The 18,796-nt window shown below is 49.1% G+C and overlaps 2 protein-coding genes across 4 annotated transcripts in view; both read right to left on the bottom strand.

The window, feature by feature from the left end:
• Nucleotides 1–6,449: 6,449 nt before the first annotated feature.
• LOC132243452 (uncharacterized) lies at nt 6,450–8,559 on the bottom strand. The gene is made up of 2 exons (XM_059713275.1): nt 6,834–8,559; nt 6,450–6,744 (listed from the first exon to the last, which is right to left on the bottom strand). The coding sequence occupies exon 1, from the start codon at nt 8,251–8,253 to the stop codon at nt 7,582–7,584; it is 672 nt and encodes a 223-aa protein (XP_059569258.1). The 5' UTR covers nt 8,254–8,559; the 3' UTR covers nt 6,450–6,744; nt 6,834–7,581.
• Nucleotides 8,560–12,965: 4,406 nt separating this feature from the next.
• Nucleotides 12,966–18,796, bottom strand: part of ADGRG5 (adhesion G protein-coupled receptor G5) — a 29,828-nt gene continuing 23,997 nt past the window's right edge. For all 3 annotated transcript variants that reach the window (XM_019497343.2, XM_019497344.2, XM_059713685.1), the window contains one exon: nt 12,966–17,253. In XM_019497343.2, the coding sequence (XP_019352888.2) occupies nt 17,168–17,253 (86 nt within the window). In that variant the 3' untranslated portion in view covers nt 12,966–17,167. The remainder of the gene's footprint in view (nt 17,254–18,796) is intronic.

Raw genomic sequence — 18,796 nt, 5'->3', positions numbered from 1 at the left:
AAAATTTCAAATGTATGTTCCCTCTAAGTGATTATCTAATTTTTCTAAAATATTTATTCACTTGCTAGAAAAAGTACACAGTATATTGCTGTAGTTGACAGGGTTGTGCAAAACAGCAGCGTTCTGCTTCGACTTCTGCTTCAACGTTTTGATGAAACAGTGTTTCGTTTTGAGTTTCATTTAATTTCGAAAGCACTGTTCCATTCTGTTCCATCATGATGGTTTTGCTGTTTCAATGCTGTTTCAACGTTTCGCCCATAGGTTATAATGGGGAGGCATGAAACAGCTTATAATTTCGTCATTTCCTGCCTGATTCTGATGAAACTTGCAGGGGTGGTAGTCCCTGCTGTCGGCATAAAGCCTGCCAAGTTTCAAGGAGATAGGTGCAGGGGTTTCTAGGAAACTGAACCTCAAGCTGCTGACAAGCAAGAGCCGGGGAGTAGGAGCAGCGTCTTGTGGTCCAGCAGGCATATCGGGAGCCTGCACCCCCAAGAGGAGTCCATCAGAGCCCCTGCAGCCCTCCCAGGGGCAGGCCCCCAATCTGCCTGCCAGATGACAGGAGGCTGCTCCTGCCACCTGGGTCCCAGCGCTGGGGAACTGGGCCTGGCTGGGGGAAGTGCCTCTCACCTGCAGGCTCAGTTTACAGTGGTTCACTGCACTGGGGAACTCAGCCAGCTGGGGAAAGCACCTTCTGCTGCCAGGCTCAGTTCCCAGTGCTGGGAACTGAGCCCCAGTTGCGGGAGGTGCTTCCCCCAGCTGGGCTGAGTTCCCCAGCACTGGGAACTGAGTCTGGCAGTGGGAGGAGCTTCTCCCAGCCAGGATGAGTTCCCCAGTGCTTTGAGCCACTGGGAACTGAACCCAGCAATGGGAAGCACCTCCCCCTGCCAGGCTCAGTTCCCAGTGGCTCACAGCCCTAGGGAACTCAGCCTGGCAGGGGAAGTGTCTCCTGCCACCAGGCTCAGCTGCCAGTGGCTTGCAGCCCCATGAAACTCAGCCTGGTAGTGGGAGGCGGAGCACAGCGCTGGCTGTCCCACCTTCCACCACCAGGCTGAGCTCCATGGGGCTGGTGGAGCCAGGCGGCGTGCAGCCCGGCTGTGGAAGGCAGGCAGAGCCAGCACTGTGCTCTGATCGGCTCTGCCAGCCCCACGGAGCACAGCCCAGCAGCGGGAGGTGGGAAAACCAGGGCTGCGCTCCCCACTGGGCTGAGCCACATGGGGCTGCGGAGCCGCTCAGAGCACAGCCCTGGGTCTCCCCTGCCTCTCACTACCTGGCTGGCTGCTTTGAAATTCGAAATGTTTCAAAACTTTCAAAACATTTCGACTGGCCTGGTTTGTTTCGAGGCTGTTTTGAAGCCCATCGTTTCATTTTGATTTCGCTGTATTGAGCTTGAAATGAGTCGAAACAGTGTCAAAACAAAACAGCCAGTGAAGTTTCACACAGCCCTAATACAAAACCCCCTTGATCATCCCAAGGAGAAATACGCTTGTGCTGGCTCAGTTTGCTGAGCAACACTTCAGCATTTTTCCTGTATCGGGCAGACACTTTATCTAACACTTCCTGAACAGTGGGATCAGGATTCATTGGTGTTTCTAAGGGTTTTGCCATTTCTAGGGGGTTCTGTTTTGGCATAAACAGGATTAATTCCCCTCTGTCCAGATCACCTTGCTTCACATGCAGCAGGTATTTTTGAAGCACAGCAGCATACAGTTAACTTTATCATATTCTGCTAAGCCCAGCCTTTGGAGAATGTCCCTCATTTCAGCATCCAATAAGTGGGTTGTCTCAGTTCTGATATTTTCCTGAGGTAGCACGGGAGCCCTTAATTGCTCCAGCTGGTGATTGGTACCAGGTACATTTTTTCTGCATACTCCATCACTGCTTAGTCAAAAGTCCCGTAATCAGAGGGATGGCAAAACTTAACAGGGGTCCAATAAATCCTCCAAACTGTTTCACCAGCTGTTTCTTTTTTTTGAGAGACAGTCTTTTGTTATTTAGGCTTTTTAGGATTCTGCGTCTCTTGTTCAGTACATGGATTTGGTGGGGCGTCAAAGGGATTTTTCCTTTTAAGGTGTTCAGAGCAATTTCTGAAATGGTTGCTACTAAATCCTCAAAGGCTGAGCAGAGTATAGCTTTCCTCTGCAAGGGGGATTGAATAAGCAGTTTTAAGAGAGCCAAATTTCTCTTCACACAGTTAGACATGTTTCCCTTCTGCAGGCTCGGGAGCTTAAAAAAAGCCTGCTGCTACATCATCTCTTTTTATGTCCACCTACCGCTTTTTTCAAAGTGTAAACCACCAGCTGGTCGGGAGGGAAAAGCCCGGTTCTTAATCTAAAAGTCTCTGGGGTAGAAGTGTTTATGTCTATCATCAGATACCCATAAGTTTTTTTAGTGGCATCCTCACAAGCTTCTAGAAAGAACTGGGCCTTACCCGGGTATAGAGCCTGTAGCTTATCCGTGGGGTTTTTCAACAGAACTATGTATTTTGTGTTGAGGGTAATGGTGCGACTCTTTTTCCTGACAGAAAACATTCTGAAATATATATATGATGCTAAGATTCCTGTGATGTACGCACTTGGTAAAGGCTTTCTCTGTTTCACCACTCTCACAAGCAGAGTCCATCAAATCATCCACCACAAACATATGTACTTTATTTGGAGGAAACAACTGGTCATCATTAAGACTGTCAGGCAGTCCCTCCACAAATTTATTAGAAGAATATTTACAAAGAAGTTCTTTATACAAAGGCTGCCAGCAGCTATTACACCACATGATATTCTCAACCATAACCGTCAACAAGCTATCAGTATTATCCAGAAGGTTTTTTATAAAGTAGCTTTTACCACAGTTGCTTGGTCCTGCAAGAATCACAGAAAAGGGGTGCTTCCAGTGCATATCCATATTCAAAAACTGTGGGGGAGGGACTTAAAGTTTTCTGTGAAGACCCTGATGTCATAAATTACTTTCTGCATTTTCTTAATAGTCTTGGTCTCAATTGTCCACTGCCATTTGTTCCTGACAATAGAGCTCTGCTGTACTGCAATGGTTTTAGGGGTGTGTCAGGACACCACAGGGTACGGACACGGGACCTGGCATCCTGAGGACATCCACTTGTCTTGCTGGTGCCAGGGTGGGCGTCAGTCGGTGGAATTGGGTTGGGCTTCTGTCCCATTATCTTTCCTGCCACATCTTTGATTATTTTTAATTAAGTCTGGGAGGGTGATGGTTTCCCTGACCCAAAGCTGGCTGACACTCATTCGGACAAACAGTGCAATCAGACACACGCAAAAAAATAAAGGGACCAGAAGAATAACAGAAAAAAAACCCCTCCAAGACCCCGCAGCGGCTCCTCTGTCTCCTTCCTTGTTCCCTTTATGAGTCTCTCGATCATGACTCCAACGATCAAGCATTTTTTTTTCTTTTTTCCCACTCCCTCTGTCAATTGCCATCCTGCTGGCTTAATCGGGTGCCGGCTGTAGCCAGTTAACGTGGAGCCGGGTTTCTGCTTTTGCTCTCCCACGCTCTCTGCTTTGTTTTTTCTCTGAGCTCCTCTGAGCTCTGAAGACTCAATGGGTCTTTTGCCCTGTTCCCAGGGACTTCAGTCTTGGGCAGCAGGCGGGTGGTTCTCCCTGCTGCCCCTGCTCTCTCTCTCTCTTCTATGTCTTTTTTTTTCTCTTGCCGCTGCTTGCCACTGGAAATAGCTCCAGGCCATATAATTGCACCAATCTGGGGCACCCAGTGAGTCTATAAAGCTCTGTGGGAGAGGATCGGGAGATCCCTCCTGAGTACAGCCAGATTGTGATGGCCGGCTGGGTCTTCTCGCTTGGGGCTGTCCATAATGCAGGTACTCCCAACCTTCCCAGAGTGTCCCTGATGGGGTTTGCTCCGTAATCAAGAACGAGATCTCTCAAGCTCACAAAGTTGACTTTTTCACAGTTGGCCACATTAGGTGCCACACATGCACGTGCGCTTGCAGCAGCTCACATAGAAGCGGTGCAAATTTGAGCCAGGGCTTTTTGCCTCAGCACATGTGCTCAGACATGTACTTTGTTGTGGTGCAAATTATGCCACTTGGGGCAAAATAACCCTGCCTGGCTCCTCCCAGATCTACAGCCAGGGGGAGCTAGAATCCTGGGCCAGCACCTGTGCTGCCCCCAGCAGTATAAAAAGCTGCCCTGTCCTGGCCCCAGCAGTATAAAAGCTGCCCTGGCAACTAGCTCAGGGCTACTAGCTCTCAGGAGCTTCTGGGGCCCAGCCAATTGGTACCTGGGGATACTATCCCTTGTGTCAGCCAGACTGCTGAAGCAGCCCTGAGAGTTCCCTGCACCCTCTACCCACTGGAGCAGTCTGGCAGTGTGGCCTGCTGTCTGGCTGTGACCTGCTATGCACCTGCCAGACCCGGATGGGGACTGCACAACCAGTAGAGGCATCTGGCCCTCTGGGCCAGCTGCCACTAGACTGTGGTTGCAGGGTTGGACTCTGTGCAGCAGTACTGCCACGTGCCCCCCCTGCCCAGCCATCTGGGCAGGTATCGCCTGGAAGATGTTTTGGGTGTGCTGGCCTGCTTTGAACTGTCAAAGCATGTCCTCCTGGCCCCATTTGGCCAGGATGTCAGTCACAGCCAGCTGAGTCCAAGGTGCCAGCTCTGAGCAGGCAGGGTCCTGCCACTGGCCTCCCTAGCAGAAATTCTGGTGTTCCCTATTGGAAAACTGAAAAATCCCTGATAAAAAAAAAATCCTGAAGTCACTCTGTAAGATACCCCCAAATCCATGTTGCTCCACAAGTAAAACAAAAGACCACTATAAAGGGACAGAGAGAGTGAGACAGAGACAGCGATCAGTTGGACAATGTTTTATTGATACATCTACAGATATATATATATATATTTTTTTTTATTTTTGTTTTTTGCTGCCCTCCCACAGTGGGTTCAGCCCCTACACAGGGGCTACAGCCACCAAACAGGAGTTACAGCCCCCCAACAGGAGATTTGGCCCCCACACAAAGGCTACAGCCCTTCAACAGGGGTTATGGCCCCCCAACAGGGGATTTGGCTCCCACACAAGGACTATTGCCCCCCAGCAGGGCGGTTCAGCCCCCAACAAGGGCCAAATGACCCCCACAGGGGCTACCACTCCCCCTGCAAGGCCCACTTGCCCCACCCCAGCCCCCCGATTGCTGCCCCACCTGGCCCCATCCCCCACCAGCTGCTGCAACCCCCCGATGGCTTCCCCACCCAGCCCCAGCCATGCTCGCCCAGACCCACCCAAGGGCTGCCCCACCCAACCCCACCTCCCACTTGCACCCCCAGGCCTCCATGACTGCCCCCACAACCTCTGGCACCTCCACTTTAAAGAAGAAAAAAGGAAAAAAATGGAAAAAAACCCCCTCTACTTACCGTAGAAGCGGGGGGGGAGGGTTCCGGGGCCTCCTAGCAGAGCTCCCTCAGGCAGCACAGGACAGCGGGGGGCAGCAGGACCTGGCATGGGGCTGCTGGAGCTGTCAGCCTGCCCCACACTGTGTGGGTGGGGCCCCAGTCAGCCAGACAGCAGCTCCAATTGCCAGTAAGTGCCCTCAATAGGTTCATCTTCATAATCTTTTAGGTGGTAGAGAGGGGTCTGCACCTGCTTAATGACTTCATCCACTATGAAAAATTCATTGGTAAAAGTTTGTTTATAACCTTTTTCAAATCTCCTTTTGGTTTTAGATACCCTCATGTGATCTCCTTTTCTGAACAGGGGTGTTGCTGCTTTTGTTTTAAAGTAGTCTCCATACACTGTTTTCCACACCCAGGGAGAGTTTGAGGAGTTCACATCAACAGGCCTGGCATGGATAGTTCTGTGAAAGCTATGGTTATAGCTCTTTAAAAACTCTGGTAATACATCAATGTAGCAAAAGGTGTTGTGGGCTGTAAGATATCTCCACATCTTTGATTTTTTAAGTTCTGTTAAACCACTCTACAACTGCGGCTTTCACTTCATTATTTTTAACAAAATGGTGCTTAAAGGCTTATTTAACAATTCTTTCCCACAGTCAGGCTGTAGTTTCTGCTGACTTGTCTTCTAGTCCCAAGGCCCAGGCATGCTTGGATAATATGTCTATCACTGTTAAAATGTACTTAAAACCACTGTTATGTGTCGAGAACTGTTGCATATCCACCAAATCTGCCTGCCATTGTGCATCCATATCTGAAACAACAGTCTTAGTCCTTTTAAACTGTCTTCTCACTGACGTGTAGGGTGTAAGCATCCTGATCTGAAAGCCAGGCAATCACCTGGCTTCTGTTCAGATTCTTATTCTGACTTTTGGCCGCTTCAAAAAATTAGTTCACCCCACCAAAACTGCCCATTGCCCCAGGAGAGTAATAAATTTCCTTTAACAAAGCCTCCCATGTTGTAGACATAGTACCCTCCTCACCAACATGTGTATGGTGGATTTAAATGTCTGACAACAAATTTAAACTGTGGCAAAACAAGGTTTATTAATCAGACATCGAAAAGCAGCACATGCAGGGTTATTCAGTCATGCCTTGAACTCCTCTCTTTTCGATTTGCAGAAAATCCTTCTCTGAACAGGAGGGGAGCTCCGCAACCTTCATAGGTTCCTACATGGGCTCTGGGGACTCAGACAAAATTGATACGTTCATCTTCAGCCTTGTCTTGAACTGCTGTCTTTTAGACACAAACAAAAACAGTTGATGCAAGAGACCTTTATTCTCACAGGTCCACTGATGCGTAGGTTTTGATCTACCTGCAAAGTAATTATATAGTTAGCACAGACCCACCCTGTTACTGTAATGAGCCACTTCCTCCAACAACAAAAAAATCTAGACTAGTTACCTCAGCAGAGCCCTTGGAGTTCAGCTTGTCTGCCACTTCCATGATCTCTGCTGGTGGCTCCGATGCAGTCTGTTGGGGGTCTGCCAAGGTGCCCAGATCTGTTTTGGGAGTCTGGGAATCTGTCTCAACCACTGAGATCTCATCCATAGTGCTTCTGAGAGGGGTCTGAACAGCGTCTGAGGCTTCCAAAGCATAAGAATGCATATTTGTTTCTGTTTGCATTGGCGTGGTCTCAGAAAACACGTGGGCTGTTTTGGAGGGTTTCCTAACAGTCTTTAAAAAAGAGGCAGGCCAGGGACTTCCAGCCTAGGTCCCAGCCCCTATACTTCCTGATTGGTTCGGCACCATTCTTGTACGGAGGTGTTTCACAGTTAAGGAGCAGACCTTCTGATGAGGGGTTGGGCCTTATGATATCGCAGACCATGTGATGGCAACACAGTGTTCTGGGACATAACAGGGCAGCCAAGATGGCCACTGACGTGGTGACTACGTCAGTGCCTTCTGATGTCATAAGGCCATGTGATGAGGCAGGACTTCCTGTTTCAGGCCCAGAAACACCCCAAAATGGAGAACTTCCAGATGTAACATGGCGGCCAAAATGGCCGCCAACACAGCGCTCAGGGGTTTCATAGATTCATAGATTCATAGATGTTAGGGTCGGAAGGGACCTCAACAGATCATCGAGTCCGACCCCCTGCATAGGCAGGAAAGAGTGCTGGGTTTAGATGACCCCAGCTAGATGTCTATCTTACCTCCTCTTGAAGACCCCCAGGGTAGGGGAGAGCACCACCTCCCTTGGGAGCCTGTTCCAGACCTTGGCCACTCTAACTGTGAAGAAGTTCTTCCTAATGTCCAATCTAAATCTGCTCTCTGCTAGCCTGTGGCCATTATTTCTTGTAACCCCCGGGGGCGCCTTGGTGAATAAAGCCTCACCAATTCCCTTCTGTGCCCCCATGATGAACTTATAGGCAGCCACAAGGTCACCTCTCAACCTTCTCTTGCGGAGGCTGAAAAGGTCCAGGTTCTCTAGTCTCTCCTCGTAGGGCTTGGTCTGCAAGCCCTTAACCATACGAGTGGCCCTTCTCTGGACCCTCTCCAGGTTATCCACATCCCTTTTGAAGTGCGGCGCCCAGAATTGCACACAGTACTCCAACTGCGGTCTGACCAACACCCGATAGAGGGGAAGTATCACCTCCTTGGATCTATTTGTCATGCATCTGCTGATGCACGATAAAGTGCCATTGGCTTTTCTGATGGCTTCATCACACTGCCGACTCATGTTCATCTTGGAGTCCACTAGGACTCCAAGGTCCCTTTCCACTTTCGTGCCACCCAGCAGGTCATTCCCTAGGCTGTAGGTATGCTGGACATTTTTCCTCCCTAGGTGCAGCACTTTGCATTTCTCCTTGTTGAACTGCATTCTGTTGTTTTCTGCCCACTTGTCCAACCTGTCCAGGTCTGCTTGCAGCTGTTCCCTGCCCTCCGGCGTGTCCACTTCTCCCCATAGCTTTGTGTCATCGGCAAACTTGGACAGAGTACATTTCACTCCCTCGTCCAAGTCGCTGATGAAGACATTTAAGAGTATCGGTCCCAGGAACGAGCCCTGCGGGACCCCACTGCCCACACCCTTCCAGGTCGAAACCGCCCCATCCACCACGACTCTCTGGGTGCGACCCTCTAGCCAATTCGCCACCCACCGGACTGTGTAGTCATCCAAGTCAGCCTCTTAACTTGTTCACCAGTATGGGGTGGGATACCGTATCGAAGGCCTTCCTGAAGTTTAAGTAAACAACATCTACCCCTCCTCCTGTGTCCAGGCGTTTCGTAACCTGGTCATAAAAAGAAACTAGATTGGTCAGGCACGATCTGCCTGCCACGAACCCGTGCTGATTTCCCCTCAGCATAATTTGTCCTGCCGGGCTCTCACAAATGTGAGCCTTGATAATTTTTTCAAAGACTTTGCCAAGGATGGAGGTGAGACTGACTGGCCTATAGTTGCCCGGGTCCTCCTTCCTCCCCTTCTTGAAAATGGGGACCACATTGGACCTTTTCCAGTCCTCCGGGACTTGGCCCGTGCGCCACAAGCGTTCAAATATTCCCGCCAGTGGCTGTGCAATGATGTCAGCAAGTGCCTTCAGCACCCTTGGATGGAGCTCATCTGGGCCTGCCAACTTAAAGGCATCCAGTTCTTCCAATTGACTCTGCACCATCTCAGGGTCTACTCATGGTAGTCTGGCACCTTGCTGCTGCCTCTCTACAACCCCAGTGAGAGACTTGTTGTGCCCCTCGCTTAGAAACACTGAGGCAAAGAACTCGTTGAGGAGTTCAGCCTTGTCCCCCCTGTCTGTCACCAATTGTTTCTGCCCATTTAGCAGGGGTCCTAGTCCTCCCTGGGCCTTCCTTTTACTCCCTATATATCTAAAAAACAATTTCTTGTTGTCCTTTACTTGGGATGCCATCCTCAGCTCCATGGTAGCTTTGGCCTGTCTAACTGCCTCCCTACAAGCGCAAGCAGAGGAGGTATATTCGTCTTTGCTGATTTCTCCCTGTGTCCACTTTTTATGTGCTCCCCTTTTGGCCCTTAGGCTGCTCTGGATTTCTGTGGTCAGCCAGGGAAGCCTCCTGGCCCCTTTCCCTCTTTTTCCTCGCATCGGGATCGTCTCACTTTGTGCCCGAAGGATCATTTCCTTAAGGCACAGCCACCCTTCTTGGTCTCCCATCACTTCAAAACTCCTACTCTGCAGTGCATCCTTGACTAATCGCCTGAGTTCATTGAAATCAGCTTTCCTAAAGTCTAGCACTTTCACCCTACTAGTTACCTTACCTACTCGATGTTTTATGAAGAATTCTATTATTAGGTGATCACTGTCCCCCAGATGGCTACCGATCTGTAGGTCCCCTACCATGTCATCCCCCCTTGCCAATACCAGATCCAGTATGGCATTCTCCCTAGTGGGACCGTGTACCTCCTGTGTCAGGTGGAGGTCCTGTACACAGGTTAGAAACCTGCGTGAACGGTGGGACTTTGCCGTCTGCGTCTCCCGGCAGATGTCTGGGTAGTTTAGGTCCCCCATGACTACCGCCTCTTTAGCTTTTATGGTCTCTGAGAGCTGCCTCAGGAGCCCCGAATCTATTTGTTCCCCTTGGTGTGGGGGTCTGTAGCAGACCCCTACCACCAAATCCCTTTCTCCTTGCCTGCCATGTAGCCTAACCCACAATCCTTCTACTTCCGCATCCTTTGATTCCATCTTGATGAGGGTTGATGTATATTGCTCATTGACATAGAGTGCAACCCCTCCCCCTTTTTTCCCCACCCTGTCCTTTCTGTACAATCTATAACCCTCAATATGTACCGCCCAGTCGTGGGACGAATCCCACCAGGTTTCCGTTAGCCCTACTAAGTCATAGGTGTTTTGTGCAAGCAGGAGCACTAGTTCATCCTGCTTGTTCCCCATGCTCCTAGCATTAGTATATAGGCACTTGAACCCTGCGCCTGGTGCCTTTGCTGCCCCCCCGCTCCGAGTCCCAAGGGGCCCCTTATTGCTTACCTTCTCATTGCTTACCTGTGCTGTAGTGCTGGCCGCTCCATGGCTTGCAGGTTCCCAATGTTCTCCTTCTTCAGGCTGGGCTGTCCTTGTGGGTGCCACATGGTTGGTGGTCCACAGCTTCCCCCGCCCTCATCTTCCCCTCCCCCTGACAAGCCTAGTTTAAAGGGTGGACCTTCTGATGTCATACGGGCATGTGATGGGCAGGACTTCCTGATTCAGGGCCAGAAACACCCCAAAATGGAGAACTTACATGGGAAGGGGCAGGGTTTCTGGTGGCAAAGGTCAGGGGTTAGGGACGGGCCTTCCGGTTCCAAAGATGGCGGCCAAAATGGTGGCAAAGATGGTGGCCAACAGGCGGGGCTAAGGGTGGGGCTGGGGCAGGGTAAGGGGCAGGGCAAGGGACAGGTCACCTGTCAGGGGTGGGGCTTGTCAGTTTGACAAGATATACACCCATATACTACTGAAGTTTAAACAATTGGATTGTCTTCATAACTGTCAAGCTCTGCCTCTGCTTAGCAGCAGGCAGGGGAGATTTGCACCTTATAGACCAATTAAAGGAGATACATATGTGTATTTATATGTGCATGTGTGTCAAGCTTCCGTGAGATGAAGCTCTCTTCATTGTACATCTCGATAGAAGTGGAGGTAGCTGGTTATTATAGAGTTTTAGATTTAGTGTATTAAATGAATGCTGCTGGATAATGTGGAAGTTTCATGTCATTTTCCTCTATTAACTATCACTATTCATGGGGTAAGGTGTGAAAGTATGTTACTTTGGTGTGAGGTGTTGAAAATGAGATATTTTTCTATGCATATGTTGCTATTAGAGCTGTGCAAAACAGCACCATTTTGTTTTGGCTTCCATTTCACCATTTTGAAGGGACAGTGTTTTGTTTCATTGTTTCATTTAGTTTCGAAGCACTGTTCCATTTTGTTTTGTCAAACCTCTTTCGTTGTTTGGACGTGTTTCGACTTTTCACCCATAGGCTATAATGGGGAATCATGAAAATGCCTAAAACCTTGTCATTTCTTACATGATTTGGATAAAAATTGTAGGCCTGGTAGCCCCTTCTGAGGGCATGAATCCTGCCAAGTTTCAAGTAGATAGATGTAGAGGTTTCTGGAAAACTACACCTCAAACTGTACAAAGCAAAACTCATGACACTTGCCAGCAGTGGCAGCCACCTGTCATCTGGGATGCAGATTTGTGGGCCCACACACCCAGGAGAAGTCTGGCATAGCCCCGCAACCTTCCTGGGGGTGTGTGCGCCTGGATCTGTGTGGCAGATGACAGGAGGCTGCTGCTGTCTCCTGGGACTGGCGTAGGGCTGTGGGGCTGTGCCAGACTGCTCCTGGGGGGCGCGGGCCCCCAAATCTGTGCACAGGATGACAGCAAGCTGCCATTGCCATCTGGGACTGGTGCTGAAGCTAAGTAAGCCTGGCTTTGAAACTCAAAATGTTTTGAAGCTTTCAAAACATTTCAAGTGCCCTCATTTCATTTCAAAGCTGTTTTGAAGCCTTTTGTTTTGTTTCAATTTCACTGTTTTGAGCTCAAAACATGTCGAAACAGCTTCAAAGCAAAACACCTGGCAAAATTTCACACAGCCCTAGTTGCTATATGTAAGATGGAGAGCAAACCTAAAGCTGTTTTATGGTGTAATTTGATTTGTGTGAAGGCTAACTTAGGGTGCAGACAGAAGTGCAGCTCCCTGCTGTAACTGAGAATGCTTTGCAGGAAGTGTTTTGAGTTACAAGGTTCCCCCACACCAAAGAGAAGTTCACTGTTGGTTCCAGCTGGGGGTGGGGGGAAAGGGAGGGAGAGGGGGTGGGAATCTAGCTGCTGGCTGGGAGCCTGCAGCCCATTTCCCCTGACAACTCTCTCTCAGTTTGTCCCTGTTTCAGAGGAAGCTATTGCCTACTTCGTTGCTCTTCTGGTCTTGGCCAGCTGTGCCCCTCCTAGTTTTGTTCCATGCTCATTAAGGATTCATCTCAAGGCTTCATTTAACATCCTATGAGCTTAGCCTGCTCCAGCAAAGTTTTTCACTGTGCTTTATTTCACACTATGCAATCATCTCATCCATTAAGAGGGCAATGTTAATGTCCCTGAAGAAGGAGTCAATGGAAACTACTGGGTTGTTTAATATTAAGCCCATGTGTTAGTACCTGGATGAATCAGGTACTAACCACAACCACTCCCTAAATGCAGTATCAGTAGGGGGCTAAAGAAAAAGCTCCTGTTTCACAGATTTGTTAACACTGCTTGCATCACAGAAACGATTTGCAGTGCTTTGCCAGGTCCCTAATGATATCATACGAATGGCGCTTAAGATTTTTTTCCTTTGGTTGCAAGAAGGATGCAGCTAGTTTAAGGACAAAGCAACGCTTGAGGAATCATGTTGGTTATTTGAAAACTTATTTTGCAGTTTCCTCATTTCTGACATTTTGGACTCCAATTCTTTAAATTACATATCCATATGTGTGCTATGTTTTGTGTGTGTGTACTTGCATGTGTATATTTAGTAGAGTAGATGTCCCTTTGAGCCCTGTGACTCTAAAATTAAATATGTTACCAATTACCAAATAATTATTTACTATGTCAGTTTTTTCATTTTGATGAGATTACAAAATCTTTCTAAACATAGTCAGTAGTTGACTTTCTTGCAGAAATATTTTGATCCTTACCCAGTGACACAGATAGCTTTTGCATGCCTCTCTTAAAATTGACTAGGCAATATTACTTCCTATGAGATTCTCATTATGAGATGAATGGGAAATCTAAAGCTTTTCACATGACATGGAAGAAATTTCTCTCTCATCTCTAGTAAGAGACAGACTGGCAAGTGAGAGGTACATGAAAATTGTTGGGGGAACAGAAGATGGGGTAGAGGGCCAGTATTTCTGCAGAGTGGTGCTTTGTTCCTTGTCCAGAGATTACATTATGTTTATGAATCTTTTTTCATTTGCTTTAAAGTCAATAAAGCTACTTCTAAAAAAATGAAATAAGGAAAAAATAATTTTTGACCCAATTCACTTTCAACTACCTGCATGCAACACCCACTGAACTAAATGGTGGTTAGTGTATGATGAAAGGGTAACCTGGGCCCTGGACATTTATAAAACATTCTCAATTGTTTCTTCCCAAACATCTACTTTGCAAACTGGTTGAAATCCCATAGGACCTATAATTGACTGCTTAGCGTCACATAGTTCAATCATGTTGAGGTTTTACATTGCCCTCTATGTACTGCACCAAACAAATTACTCTAAATTTATCAAATAACCCAGCAATGCTTCTTATCGTGGTTAAAATAATTAACTACACTTTTAAAGCATCATGAATATAGAACATCCTGTATGCGTAAGGCTTTTAATTTGCCCCTGCCTTGCAGCATTAGAGAAATGATCTCTTCAGTCAAATTCCACTTCACCTTTTGTTAAAGGATACAGTGCCAGCAGAAATAAATTGTAAGGAGATTCCTTTGGGGTAAGAGTAGAAGAACATTTTCAGCTTTACATATTTCAAGCCACTTTTCAAATGGGAAACTGGTAAAGCAAAATTGGCTTATCTAGTCCACGTCAGCTGATTCTGTTTATTGCTTCTGCTGCAATTTGTTTAATTTAAGAGATTTTGCTTTAGCCAGGTGTGGTTTTTGAGGCTGGGAAAGTATCCTCAGGAAATATGAGAAATAGATCATATGAGCAGCTATCATATGTGGAAAGACCTGGGGACTAGACTGAAACAGGATTGTATGACTGATAAAATCAGCACCAGTTTAATTCCCCCATAGAAAGCTAGGAAGCTGTTTTGAAAAGGCTTTTTGATTTGAGCAGGCTTCACAGAACAGAAACATTTGCCCACAGGTTATAACAAACAAGATCTATTCATCCCAGATAGGAATTTCTGAAATTTGTGGGGTTCCTTGGGACATATGACCTTGTGATCACAGAAGTGCATATAAATACACCTATGCATCAGCTAAATCCTCAAATTATTTCCTTGTAAATTACCATACTGGGGGTTGAGATGGGGGAGTCCAAGTACTGATGTGAAGGATGCCAGCCATGCAGGTGCTAAGAAAAGTGAAATTCACTACAGATGCTAGCCCACATCCTTGTGAAAAAATTAGGCTTTAAAGGACTGGCTCTGTGTTTGGCTTTCAGGTTCTGCACTTTCTTTCATACTTGTACTAACATGAGGAAACAAGAGTGATCAATCTAACTTTTTTCAGTAATTTGAGAACCCCAGCTCTCTTTCCTGCCTGGAGCAGGGGGTCGGACCCAATGATCTACCAGGTCCCTTCCGACCCTAGAAATCTATGAGAAGGGAAGTTACAGAGTCAAGAAGGAAGAGTGGCAAAAAGTCATTCTGCTCACCAAGAAAATGGACTGAAGCTGGCATGGTTGAGCACATATGATTACTAGTAATGAGTGAGCAGGTGTGTGTGTGTGTGTGTGTGTGTGTGTGTGTGTGTGTGTGTGTGTGTGTGTGTATGAATATAATGCTGCCCTCTTCCATTTTAGATATACCCTGTTCAATGCTCTCCCTCTAAAGCATTCATTCCTGTCACTGTCAGAGATGGGATGTTAGGTTAGACCAACCATTGGGTTGAACCAGTATGGCATTATGCTTTTATATAGCCCTGCCCATCTAACAAATATCTTGTGCATTAGCACAAATGATAGGAGCCTATGCCAGGCAAGTTAGCTGAGTTTTGAATCTTGTTCCAGGGTGAAGTGACTGATGCCCAGGGCTAGGGACATAAGTTACACACAAACCAGTTTAAGTGATCAGAAACTGGTTTAAACCTGTAACAGAACATAAGTCCAGGGCAAATAAACCAGTTTCAAAATGGTGGTTTTGGCAAAAAACAGTTTGAGATAAACCTGGCTGAATGTGGTATCAGACTTAACTGATTGAGCTCAAACCAGTTTATACAACTTCTGTCTCAGACCCCTTCCTGGTTTAAGTTAAACCGAAGTCCCCCAGCATCCTGGCATGATCTGTGGGCTGGACTGTGTTCTCTGCTCCAGCAGAGCAGGGCTGGCTCTGCCCATCTGCTCCCCAGTTGGAGCAGGGAGAGGCAGGGGCAGGGATCTGACCAGATGCTGGCCCCAGAAGGGAGCAGGGAAGAGGTTTATTCCCCTGCCCCTCCCCTGTCCCACCAGCATGGACCTGTCAGGCATTTCTCCACTGGCTGCTCCAGTGGTGGAGGCATGGCCAGCCCCAGCAGTAGCCTGGAGTGAACTGGCCAGGGAGGAGGTTTAATCCCCACCACCCTGTCCTACCAGCATGAACCCAAGCTGGGTCTGCCTGGCACTCCCCACTCACTGCTGTAGTGGCGGGGGTAGGGGCACAGCCAGACACTGGCCAACATAGCCCCTGAGGCAGAAGGGACAGGGAGGGGGTGTTATTCCCCCTTCTGCTCCCACTGCCCCTGTGGGACCGCAGCTGAGGTCTCCCAGACCCCAGCTAAAGCAGCGAGGGGGCAGGGCCCTTGATGGGGGCAGTACCCCCTGTCATGGTGTGCTGGGGTGCAAGCCTCTTCCTGGGGGAGGGGGCGCACTGTAGGGCAGTTGGAGCTGCTGCAGACTGCACGGGGCGAGCGGCACTGGGGGTGGGGCCTGGGGGGCTATGGCCACCCCTCCCAGCCCCAGTGCTACTGCTCACCCAGCACAGTCTGTGGCAGCTCTGCCCCATGCTGGGGGCGGTCAGGGCTGACAGACCCTGGCTGTGGTCCTGAGGGGAATAAACCTCCTTACCCTCTCTGCCTCAGGGGACCATGCTGGCCAGTGTCTGGCTGCACCCCTGCCCCCACCACTGAGGTAGTGAGGGGGGAGCACCTGGAGGACCCCTGCTTGGGTCTGTGCCAGTGGGTCAGGGAGTAGGGAATTAAACCACCTTCTTGCCCAGTTGTCTCTAAGCTACTGCCTTGGCTGCCCCCTCGCCCCCAACACAGCTTCCCTGCAGCCAAAGGCACACTCTAGCACCCCCTGGCGCCTGGCCTGAGCCACTGCATGCATGTGCTAGCATTTCTGGAGTCAAAAGCAAATGTCTGTTTACTTGCAAATCAGTTCAGTCTAGGCAGGTTAGACTAACCTGCAAAGATTGAATCACTCAGGCTCTGGCTTTTTTAATGTCTTCCATAGCCCTGATGAGGAAGTTATCGCTATGTAATTCGAAAGCAAACATACGGTCCTGTTGGGCTGTTTGTAATTCCTGGTGAGAACAAGCACGCAGAGTGTGATTCTGCCCCGCTCTGTTCTTTTGCATTGGCATTTACACCTGTGTGGAATAACAGTGCTGTCAGTGTGATTATGTGCTAATGCTGATCCAGTAGCAGCTTATACCTACTGTGCACTCAGGGGCAAAGGAAGCTGCCTGGTGCAATGCAGAGAGGACCCATACCCCAAACAGCCCCACTGTCTCCTTAAGACTTGTAGGGAACAGGCCATTCTGTAGCATGAGAATAGCTGTTCTGCTGCACCTCAGTCTCCTGAGTGTGCAGAACACACCAGACTGTGTTGGGCTGCAAGTCCCCTGATGAACACTTTGTAAGGGCCATTCAAGGTTTATTATGTTGTTTGTGCCTCACTTGCTAAGGCCCTGAAGACTGTATCTTTTTCTTATTGGAAGCAGAGAACGCCCTTGGCACACCTGTCAATTCTCAAAGCAACTCATATGTGCAGCAGCCAGCAGCAGGCTGGTTCTGTTACGAGGGAGTCTGTTCTTGGACCATTATTTGCCCCTGGGCTGTGCCATCCTGGAGCACAAGCCAAGAGAATGGTCTATTTTGTTGTCTGCAAAGTCTCACTTGTAAAGCCACCATCCACTTTCCGATGTATGGTGCAGTACCAGAGGCAGATGAAGAACCCTGCAGGCAGACAGAAACACCAAATGTAAACCATTGGCCACTACACTTCTTCCATTCACATCCATGGTAACCAATGGGTGACACCAAGCCCGTTGTTCACTGGCCTTACATTGACTTACACATCTCTTCCCATTCCTACTCCCCTCACAGAAAAAGCTGCAATGCCCAGATTCAAAGGCAGCAGCAGCTTAAGTGTGATGACCAGGTGGTGGCTAGGAACTGTGCTAATCATAGAAGTAGTGGCAGCAGGCCACAGAACCCTGTACTCGGCTGCTCCTAAGAAGTGGTAACAAAACCTCTGAGGCAGTAGTCATCAGCCAATCAATTGTGATTGATTGGTCGATCTCAGAGTCTCTGACAAAATCTCAGTCGGGGGGGGGGGGGTGCGGGGTGGCTGAGCTCAAACCTCCCAGACTGAGATACAGAGCTGCAGTTTCTCCAGGAGGAATGCAATGCTATGCATCCCACCACTGGGCTGAGCCATGACCCTGCCGCTGGGACTGGGCAGGGTGAGTGGGACAGTCCCTCTCTGTACCCTGCCATGCCTTCTGCCACTGAGTGAGTGGGGCCTCAGCCAGGCCAGGTTGTGGGAGGGTCACAGCCCAAGTGGCTGGTCCAGGGGCACAGATGGCTCCTGCCACTGCACATACCCTGGCAGAAGCCCAGAGGGCATGTGCCCCCTGATCTCTGTGCAAAGTGGAGGCAGCTGCTGCTGCACACTTGGCTTTGCATCCTGAGCTCTGCTGCAGCCACATGCATCCTGCTACTGGGTGGGCAGGGAGCGTGGCTCAGTTCAGCAGTGGGACACACGTGGCATCGTGCCACTCCCAGGGCAGCTGCAGTGGGGTTCAGGGTGCGAAGCCCAGTGTGCAGTGGCAGCTGCCTCCACCCCACACACAGATTGGGGGGGCATGTGTCCCCGGGCCTCTTCAGGGTACATGCAGCAGTGGGAGCCCCTCCGCCCCACCCCCCGCATGCCTGGATGAGCCACCTGGGCTCCAATCCTCCCACCACCCAGCTCAGCCTTCACTTGCTTCCTCATTATACTCTAGGGGGACTCATAGCTTTCTAGAACCTCTTTTCATCAGCCTGAGTCTGATAAGACAACAAAGAAATCCCAGGAATTATCAACAAAAGGATCCTAATTCCAGATACTAGGGTTAAGAATAACAGCAAAGATAGCATGAAGCCCACTCACCCCTGCCCCTGCCTCTGCCCCACTCCCTCCCTCACTGCGGGGGCCTCAATCTGTGCCCCCCCGCCCCTCCCCTCCCCTTCCCTCCCCTCTCCCACAGACTGACACCTGAGAGAGAGGGGGGTGGTGCATGGGAGATCCTGGGTTGCACTTTAATTCAAAAAGTGATCTCATACTTAAAAAGATTGGAGACCACTACCCTGAGGCAAGGCAGTTGTGGCATCCAGTGTTTCTGCAGAGACCCTTTGAGGGGGCTTTGTTCCAGGTCTTAAGCCACTTTTGCTTTCATCCCAGTCACCACGTTCCCCATCTCCCACAGTCTGAATAGGGTGCCCTACAGTCTCACTA

This window comes from Alligator mississippiensis, chromosome 10, assembly GCF_030867095.1.
Source record: "Alligator mississippiensis isolate rAllMis1 chromosome 10, rAllMis1, whole genome shotgun sequence".
NCBI lineage: Eukaryota > Metazoa > Chordata > Crocodylia > Alligatoridae > Alligator > Alligator mississippiensis.
Note: the sequence above shows the minus strand (reverse complement) of the source record. Positions and strands in the feature narration are given on the sequence as shown.

Coding starts and splice junctions, on each gene's coding strand:
- LOC132243452 (XM_059713275.1), bottom strand. CDS start 8,253: ATGCAGTTCAACAAGGAGAAATGCAAAGTGCTGCACCTAGGGAGGAAA.